Below are 10,351 nucleotides of genomic sequence, written 5' to 3'. Positions count from 1 at the left end.
AAAGCTCAGCTTTCCCTTGATGCCAACAAATTGTAAGTATTTTATGTATAAGCTAATAAAAAAATAGTCACACTTTACATAATTAAACTGATGTGTTTTTGTGGTTTTTTTAATTGAAATACTTAGGAAATTAACAAGTGAATCTAAGAATTTTAATATGATATATTGTAAGAACTTTGAAATAGTCATATTCATGTAAATATCTGGGAATTTTGATCATAAGTAGAGCAGGTTTTTTAAAAAGTTTATACAAATGTTTTACACCAGGTTTATATTTGAAGACTTACAAACATTGCTAATTCTACCCGGCAGAGTTTAATTTTTGTATTATTGAAGTTTTGTCATCATTTAACACTCTTACTTGCAGGGTCCCTATGTTTGCACTAAAACACTCACAAACATGTTGAAACATTTTTTGCTGTCAGGAGTTTCTCATTTGTTCATATTTAAAGACCTATATATAGTTTACATCCCTGCTAGCATGTTTTCATTTGGAATATGCTACAATGTCAAGACTCATGAATATTTAAATTCTTGCATGCCGAGTGTCACTTTGTGTTAATTTCAAAGATTTACAGATGATTCATGCTCCTGGTACACATGGATTATCATCTGTGCGTAAAAGTGTCGTCCCAGATTAGCCTGTGCAGTGCGCATAGGCTTATCAGGGACAACATTTTCTGCTTACCAGGTAAGTGTGTTTTTTTTTTCATTTATAGGAAGTTTCTTCTTAGCAAAATCCAGTTAAGATGGAAAGTGTGGTCCTGATTCGCCTGTTTGGACTGCACAGGCTCATCTGAGACGACACTTTATGCACATGCATTAAGCCCCATTTTTCTCATAGCGAGGCTAATTTATATTTAAATGTTGCTTGCAGTTGAACATCCTGACTATCCGTCGGTAACCTGGTGAGTGACATACGAGGTCGGACCGACCTTGACCCTGCGGGTTCGGACGACTTCCTGTTGGCATCCCCTCGGTCACGTGACTCTGACTCACAGCCGGCTAAGATGACCTACAAGACGCTGGTATGAGACAGCTCTCCATGGGGGCTTAAAGGGTTGACATTACTCTGTTGGTTGTGTTCACATTAATAATTTCAAGCTTAAGTCCAGAAATTCTTAAAAAAACTTTGTGGAAAATGTTTATGTTATAAGCACACATTATATTGATTAACATGTCATGTGAATAAAAATCTTAATAGACCAAGAAATAAACAGACTTCCAGAAACTTCCTCGGACTGCCCACATGATGGAGATGCATTCAAGGGCTGATTCTTTATTCATGGGTTCGAAATGTGCCATAAAATATTTTCAGGTTTCCGTGAAATTCAAAGTATTTTTATACCATTGGTGTAATATGCACTTTTCTGGAAGTGAAATGTGATTGTATTACCCGATTAGTTAATCTAGTTTCAGGAAGTCTGGATATATTTTTGATCTTTGGAAATCTCAAATTTATTATGCAGTAATAAACTACGCTGCTGTTAGTTCAAAAAGAAGAAAATAAATAGATGGTATTGATTCATTTTTAGATTGAAACCAGTCGACCAAAATCAAAGACAAAGAAGTTCCATTTCAAGAGTCCGGAGCATGAGGCCCAGAAAGTAAGCTTGGCTTATTGGTTGAAATAGATAGCTGAGGATGCCTCAATAGTAACATGACATGGACATTTGTTAGTCTGCCGTTCAACAGATAGCTGGCGATTCAACTTAAGTAACACAGCATGGCCATTAGTGCATTTGCCATTCATACCAAGTGTTTTCACACATTTACATTACTAAATGTATTCTTTAAAAAAGAAGAGATTTTTGACAAAAATGACCATTATTAAGATTAAGTAGAATAAATGCCAATATAAAGGAATAAATATATATGAACGGTGGCTTTAAAAAAAAACAACAGAACAAAAGCAAAATATTCAGTGAAATCTGTATTTATTAGAATGATGTGTGTGTTTTAATAAGATCGTAGCCAGCATGCCGACCCTTGACAAGAGACCAGTGGAGGAGTTGATAGCCAGCCTGCCTGACCGACCACTTCAAACACCATCAGAAGGTGAGCTGAACTTTGGGCAAGGGCTCACATTTTGTTAAATCACAAAAAAGTTAGAATGGCAACCAACTGGAAATTGTTATCTGAACAAAAATTGATTATGTTTTTTTCTTGGAGTAATTTGTACGATTTTTCGATATGCGTGCGACACACTGCTAAATTGCCTACATTTCCCCACTCCCAAAGTTAGAACAACATGTCAAACCATCGATGGTAATGAATAATGAGTCAACAAACAAAGTAATATAGCAATGAATCAGTACCTTAGTGGTACAAACAGGGGAGGTGTTTGATAATTGGCGCTATTGATTTATTTAACCCGGGCAGCAGTAATTGAAACATTTATCTAACTCGTGATAAAGATCAGTTAAGACATTAGACTGCTTATTTGATGTTTTGTTAATCAATATCAAACACAAATTGCTCATGAAAATAACGTGTTTGTAACAATTCTATCAAGGATTGCAACTTGTCGAGTTAACAACGTATTTGTTTTATCAGAAATTAATATTATAAGTAGTAATTTACGTAACCAACAATGCCAACAATACCACCTCAGGCAAGTTTTATTTAGAAAATAAATTTATTAATTTACATCAATTAAAAAAGTTATTTAAAAAAAATAAAATAATTAAATTTGTATTTTGAAATAGCTTAAAAGTTGCATGTTACAGTACGTTAACAAACATGCCCTTGCATTGTAAACCCAATGGCGACCTATTTACATGGTAGTGTGAAAATAAACATTTCCCTACAGCTGTTCATATGGCCCAGGAAAGCATTTGTCCATGCCATAAAAAGTACTATAGAAGCGGACAATGTTGTCCCTGATAAGCATGTACAGTTTACACATGACATGATGCCCACATGCATTAAGCCCTGTTTATCTAGAGGGAGACTTACATCTTCCAGTTTTACTTTTCATATGAGGTTTGCTCTGGGAAATCTAGGCTGAATGCATGTTATTAAAGTGTCGTACCAGAATTGCCTGTGCAGTTAAAACAGGCTAATCAGGAGCAATACTTTATGCTTAAACTGAATTTTTGCTAAAAATAGGCTTCCGTTAAGAGAAAGTACTATAAAAGCGGACAGTGTTGTCCCTGATAAGCGCCAGACATAGGATGACATGTTGCGCACATGCATTAAGCCCCGCTTTCCCAGAAGAAGGCTTAAGTCTTCCTGAAAAGTCTGGTTGAACTAAAATCTTTGCTGTCATAATTATGTCAGTGCCCTTTGTTGAGTCTGTATTTTACCCTCTGTTGTCCAATTTTAGAGTCGGAGCATCCAATGTCCAGAATGTCAGACACCAAATCCCCGGTTTCAGGGTAGGCTTTTTCAGTTTTTAAATTAATGTTATAATCTATTTGCTTTAGCTTGATTGCATCCAAGGCTGAAGGCTAATTGAAACACTCTCAAGTCTGCTTCTTGAGTGGAACCATTATGTGGTGTATTTGTCTTTAGGGATTGTCGAAATAAGAGTCATAAAATGAGGATGGAACACATGACTTTCCTGCAGCTAGACAGACACCATATCCACTAAACCACTGCGACCTTAACGCTTTTGCACTGTAAATCTGCTGGGAAAGCATATGTGCCATTTGAGATATTTTTTGCTGCGTATACAGAGTGACATTGCATTGAAATTTATTGTGAAATCGTCTGAATATATGAATTTTTCTTAAAGATTTGTTTGCATTAGTTGAAAGGCCTTCTGCATGAAAGATATGGCATATTTCAGTTTGTTCTTTCCTTTGTGTATTGGCATGGAATTGTTTGTTCAATATAATGTTATTTTTTTTACATGAGAATCTTAAAACTGCGCACAAAATATGTGTATATTCTATAATAAAACAGATCATGTCTAGGACTTTCAATTTACCTGAAACTTTTTTTTGGAAGCTAAGAATTTTTGTTTGACTAGATTTTGATATGCATGTGTAATTTTGACTTGTGAAAATCAGTGAACAAGAGTGGAATAAACCTATCAATATTTGAATATCCTACAAATTTTAGAAAATGGTAAAGCAGCACTAAGCTTGAACTCCCAACTCCCAAACTACTGATAGCTCGAAGTTATTTGTAAACTTTAAGATTACACAGTTTTGCTGTACAACAACATCATAATTGATTTCTCCTTAAAATAGCCATGATTCACGAACGAAAGCTTATTTAAACTCTCCCAAGACTTAGTATTGACCGTATTTTTAGGATTTCCAAGGAGACGATATCCATACAGAAGGTGGTGCTCAAGCGTTCCTCGTCACTTCCAGAGATCTTTGCAGGAGAGAACCTCATGGAGGAGCTCGGCATTGACCCAGATATCCGGGTGGACAAGTTGGACCAACAGGAAGTGGAGCTGCTCAAGAAGGACAACGCCCGTAGCAACCAGGTATGGACTGGGCTCACGTAATTGGGCTGTGTGTCATCTTTGAATCATGTTTTGGTTGAACCAGCATGAAAAAAACAATGTGCTACGGAACCAGCTGCGTAGCAGGGACGCTGTATTGGGATTTGTACCAGCTTTTAATTTTGTTCAACCAGTTATGGCGATTGCAATTGATTAACTTATCCTGAAGCATGAAACGAAATTCTACCAGAAATTATTTAAATAAGATTAAAAATAAGAAATATTTTGAGTAGAAAGAGACACATAAATTACCGTTTACCGATTAACCCTAGTATGTTATGTAACAATTTCTTAACATATATTTTGAACCATCTACTTACAGTTACAGTCATGACTACAGTAGCCAATACTTAGTAATGTTACTTCACTGTCAGATTCAAAATCTTCTATTGCTTTTACTTGTAACAAATGCTGTCCAGCACCTGTCCAAACAGTTCAATCATTAAATGATTCTGGTTCTTTGAAAACTGAGCTAAAGTCATATGCGTAAAGAGTCATCCATGATAAACCTGTGCACTCGCACATTCTGCTTTTATCAAAGTTTTTGTCTCAAAATTTTCTCTTCTAAACAAAGACTGCAGACTGTACAGGCTTATCTGAGATGACACTTTACACACATGATTTATGCCCAGTTTTCCCAGAACAAGGCTCAGTGTTTCACTCTACTTGTTTCCTCTTGCAGGCCAAGATTGACCCCTCAAGCATGGCCCCCCAGCAAGGGACACGTGGGTTCATCGCTAATGACCTCCAGCGCCTGATGAAGAAGGGTGAGGAAGAAGTGAAGACTGATGAAGATATGCCGCCTTTGTTACAGGTATATACAAATTGCAAAAATATTACGGTTCAGTTTTATGGCGGTAACCATGTTGTAAAACACTTGGGTGATGTTTCACAGGATTAACCAAATAGGTTGGTCATTATTATTGGGGAAAATCTCAGTGTCTTGAATATTGGAGTCACAAACATAGTTATGTTGGCTAAAAAAGATATTGTCCGAAAACTTAGAATGTCAAAAAAACTTAGTGTTTATGGTATATGCAGCCTTTGTTACAAGTATATACTTCTGCTGTAACAGGAATATGCTGCCTTTGTGACAGGTATATGCTGGCTTTGTGACAAATATACACTGTCTTTGTGACAGGTATATGCTGCCTTTGTTACATATATATAAAGCCTTTGTGACAGGTATATTATGTTCTTGTGAAAGGTATATACTGCCTTTTTGACAGGTTATACTGCCTTTGTGACATGTATATTCTGGCAATGTGACAGGTATGATCTGCCTTAGTGAAAGGTATTCAATGCCTTTGTGACATGTATATGCTGTCCTTTGTGACAGGTATATACTATTTTTGTGACATGTATATAATGCCCTTTTTTTGGACAGGTATATACTGCCTCTGTGACATGTATATACGACCATTGTGAACAGGTATATGCTGTCTTCTGACAGGTATATTACTGCATTTGTGACATGTAATACAACCTTTTTTGACAGTTTTAAACAGCCTTTGTGACATGTATATGCAGCCTACTTGAGGGGGTTATATACTGCATTTTGACAGGTATATACTGCCTTTTTTACAGGTTATGCAGCTTTTGTGACCGGTATATGCTGCCTTTGTCTCAGGTATATTAGCCTTGTTACAGGTATATGCCGCCTTTGTTTCCGTTATATGTAGATTTTGTTGCAGGTATATGTAGCTTCTGTTCGGATATGTGCCTTGGTACAGTTTATGAGCATTTGTGAATTATATGGGCAAAGTAGTCTTTTATTCACAGCTCAGAAGTATACATAATTCTTTTAAAAAAAGATTTGTATTCAATTGATTTCTTGATTGCTTGTGTGCAATAGCTACTAAAAGTAAGTATTAAACCTGTTAAATAAAGCTGAAAAAAAGGGATTATAATGTAGAAAATAATCGTGATATCCATATACCTGGACCTGTGTTTTATTCAACTTCTTTTTTTTATTCAACCTCCTTATCTCCTACCCTCCCCCTTCAACAAAGCTATTATACAGAAAAAGGTCATGCCTTTCAACAGCTGGTAAAACATACACCAACACTGCTCTACTTTCTCGTTTAGTTTAATTTAGTTTAAACGTATTTATTTTAGCTCAATTGCATCGAAAGCCTAAGGCTGATATAAATGTTCTCGAGGTCGGTTTTCTGGGCCTAGGAACCAGTACTTGGTGTCTATGGGGGAGATCTAAGAACGCTCCCTCGTAGGGATCGAACCCGTGACCTTCCGGTCACTTGAACGGACACCATATCCATTACACCATGGCGGCCTGTTAACTTTCTCGTTTCTTTAGGCCATCACTCGCCATTCCAAACACGATGGTTTGAAGGCTAGACTGGAGAAGAAAATGAAAGAACTCGAGGAAAAACAGCAAAAAGAACATGAACAGAGAAGGTAACTGTGCTGAATTGTCTGAAATATTAGAACTGAATGCCAATGATTTAATTGGAAACATCTTGCACCAAGAAGTAGTGTCTCACCTGTCAGTTGGCTAGGTGGCGTTAGTGGGTCTATTTGTCATCAGACCATGTATTTTCTATATGTTAAATATATAGAAATCCCTTGGATCAGTGTATGCTGGTATGCTGTAGTAAGTAAAACAGTTTTTTAATGTTCTACTCCAAGATGTTAGTTTGAGTTTGCATAGCTGTCCGTAAAAACGGCAACAGCAATAGACAATTTCTTTCCCTGTGCTGTACAACTTTTGACAAAAAAATTGCAAACATCTTAAAAATTACCCTTAGTGTCGTCCAAGATTAGAGACTTTCTTCAACAAAATTTTCATCAAAATGGAAAGCGTCATCCCAGATTAAACTGTTTTGACTGCACAGGCTGATCCTGGACAACACTTTCGGCTTTGATGGAATTTTTCGTATGAAGAAAATCTCTTCTAAGCACAAATCCAGTTAAGGCAGAAAGTGTCGTCCCTGCTTAGCAAGTGCCAACTGCACAGGCTAATATGGGACGACTTTTTACGCCCATGCATTAAGCTGAGATTTTCCAGAGCTAGGCTAAAATGTTCTTATTTTTCTGCAGCATCCCGTTGCGAGCCCCCAAACATCCCCAGCCAGCCACAGTGAAGACAAAACTGCCGAACAAGGTGTGTGGGTAGAGCATAGGGAAGGCTTTCCCCTGTAGTATCACTGGTGGTATTAATAAATTTGCAAAATGGTGTGGACAAATATGAGAAATTTATTTTAATTTGTCAGCCTGTGTGTTCAGTGTGTGCATTCTGTATAATATTTTATGTTGAGACTAAACATTTTAAATCTAGTTGGGTTTTTTGAACAAAGAAATACTATAAAATTAAGAATTAAAGTGTCTTAAGCATTAAACTTGCTCAGGTTCAACTCATATAGCTGAATAAGGAGATGAATTCAATAATTGAATGTTGCAATTAATACATTTTGTTGAACCTTCAAATGGTGGTTTTGGCAGTAATTTAAGAAAAATCTATACTTTTTGACATTAGGACTTGGGGCCAAATTTGACAAAATAAAGCACTATCATCTCTGTTTATTAATTCTCAGGTTTCTAGTGAACCCTTACGTGTTAGTTTGTTTTCTCATTCTGTATAAAGTTTATAGTTTTCTAAGTGTTTTTCTGTTTGTTTTATATAACATTGTCATTTGTTTGTTACAGTCAGACAGACACAATACTTTTTTTTAATTTTTAAGTTGTGTTTGTGCATGTATTTCTCACAGATGGAGGTGCGTACGTCGGATATTCGCGTGTCAGAGAGGGTGTGCATATCCTCCATCACTCTCGATAGATACGCCACTGTCTACAATGACCTCATCGATGAGGTAGGTTACATACTACTGATAGGGTCATCAAACACTTTCTTGCAGATTAATGACACCTTGTCATATAAAAAACATGAACATTTATTTGTAATTTAATTGAACCTGCATTAATGTTAGGTTCCACATTTCATTTGCTATTTAAATACCTTGAACCAAAGAAATGATTGTATAACTAACATGTGTCATATTTTTCTTTATGTCAAATAGAAACCCAATTTTACTCTGATGATAACAGAATATGAGCCTTGCTGTGGGAAATTGGTGCTTAATGTGTGTTTGTAAAGTGTCGTCGACTGCACAGGCTAATCAGGGATGACACTTTCTGCTGTCATGGAATATTTTGTTCATAGGCCCCATAAAAATTCAGTCTAGGCAGTAAGTGTAGTCCCTGTTTAGTCTGTATACACGGCATAGGCTGATATGGGAGTACCATTTACGCACATGCATTAAGCCCTGTTTTTCTTGAGCCATTTTCAAATTGACTACTGGCACATGATGTTAACAGATTGATGCCTCCACCGTGAAGCAGTTGGACCGTAACCTGTTCCTGGGAGATGAGATACGGGAGGTGTACCAGGAGATCATGCGCACCATCTCCACACAGCACCTGGAGCTGGATGATGTAAGTACTGGGAGATCATGGACAATCTCCACACAGCACCTGGAGCTGGATGATGTAAGTACTGGGAGATCATGGACCATCCCCCACACAGCACCTGGAGCTGGATGATGTATGTACTGGGAGATCATGGACCATCTCCACACAGCACCTGGAGCTGGATGATGTAAGTACTGGGAGATCATGGGCCATCCCCACACAGCACCTGGAGCTGGATGATGTTAGTACTGGGAGATCATGGACCATCTCCACACAGCACTTGGAGCTGGATGATGTAAGTACTGGGAGATCAAGGACCATCACCCCACAGCTACTGGAGCTGGATGATGTAAGTACTGGGAGATCATGGACCATCCCCACACAGCACTTGGAGCTGGATGATGTAAGTACTGGGAGATCATGGACCATCACCACACAGCACCTGGAGCTGGATGATGTAAGTACTGGGAGATCAAGGACCATCACCACACAGCACCTGGAGCTGGATGATGTAAGTACTGGGAGATCATGGACCATCTCCACACAGCACCTGGAGCTGGATGATGTAAGTACTGGGAGATCATGGACCATCCCCACACAGCACCTGGAGCTGGATGATGTAAGTACTGGGAGATCATGGACCATCCCCACACAGCACCTGGAGCTGGATGATGTAAGTACTGGGAGATCAAGGACCATCACACACAGCACCTGGAGCTGGATGATGTAAGTACTGGGAGATCATGGACCATCCCCACACAGCACTTGGAGCTGGATGATGTAAGCACTGGGAGATCATGGAACATCTCCACACAGCACCTGAGCTGGATGATGTTAGTACTGGGAGATCATGGACCATCTCCACACAGCATCTGGAGCTGGATGATGTAAGTACTGGGAGATCATGGGCCATCTCCACACAGCACTTGGAGCTGGATGATGTAAGTACTGGGAGATCATGGACCATCCCCACACAGCACCTGGAGCTGGATGATGTAAGTACTGGGAGATCAAGGACCATCACCACACAGCCTCTGGAGCTGGATGATGTAAGTACTGGGAGATCATGGACCATCCCCACACAGCACTTGGAGCTGGATGATGTAAGTACTGGGAGATCATGGACCATCCCCACACAGCACTTGGAGCTGGATGATGTAAGTACTGGGAGATCATGGACCATCTCCACACAGCACCTGGACCTGGATGATGTAAGTACTGGGAGATCATGGACCATCACCACACAGCACCTGGAGCTGGATGATGTAAGTACTGGGAGATCATGGACCATCTCCACACAGCACCTGGAGCTGGATGATGTAAGCACTGGGAGATCATGCACCATCTCCACACAGCACCTGGAGCTGGATGATGTAAGTACTGGGAGATCATGGACCATCCCCACACAGCACCTGGAGCTGGATGATGTAAGTACTGGGAGATCATGGACCATCCCCACAC

General features: G+C 38.8%; 1 protein-coding gene across 1 annotated transcript in view; it reads left to right on the top strand.

Annotated features, from left to right (window-relative positions):
- Window positions 1–904: 904 nt before the first annotated feature.
- Window positions 905–10,351, top strand: part of LOC127876328 (coiled-coil domain-containing protein 87-like) — a 38,025-nt gene continuing 28,578 nt past the window's right edge. The window contains exons 1-10 of the mRNA XM_052421438.1: window positions 905–1,028; window positions 1,536–1,607; window positions 1,968–2,058; window positions 3,329–3,380; window positions 4,264–4,444; window positions 5,145–5,276; window positions 6,780–6,880; window positions 7,523–7,586; window positions 8,191–8,292; window positions 8,798–8,914. Of these exons, the coding sequence (XP_052277398.1) occupies window positions 1,011–1,028; window positions 1,536–1,607; window positions 1,968–2,058; window positions 3,329–3,380; window positions 4,264–4,444; window positions 5,145–5,276; window positions 6,780–6,880; window positions 7,523–7,586; window positions 8,191–8,292; window positions 8,798–8,914 (930 nt within the window). The 5' untranslated portion in view covers window positions 905–1,010. The remainder of the gene's footprint in view (window positions 1,029–1,535; window positions 1,608–1,967; window positions 2,059–3,328; window positions 3,381–4,263; window positions 4,445–5,144; window positions 5,277–6,779; window positions 6,881–7,522; window positions 7,587–8,190; window positions 8,293–8,797; window positions 8,915–10,351) is intronic.

Source organism: Dreissena polymorpha, chromosome 4, assembly GCF_020536995.1.
Source record: "Dreissena polymorpha isolate Duluth1 chromosome 4, UMN_Dpol_1.0, whole genome shotgun sequence".
NCBI classification, from domain to species: Eukaryota; Metazoa; Mollusca; class Bivalvia; order Myida; family Dreissenidae; genus Dreissena; species Dreissena polymorpha.
Note: the sequence above shows the minus strand (reverse complement) of the source record. Positions and strands in the feature narration are given on the sequence as shown.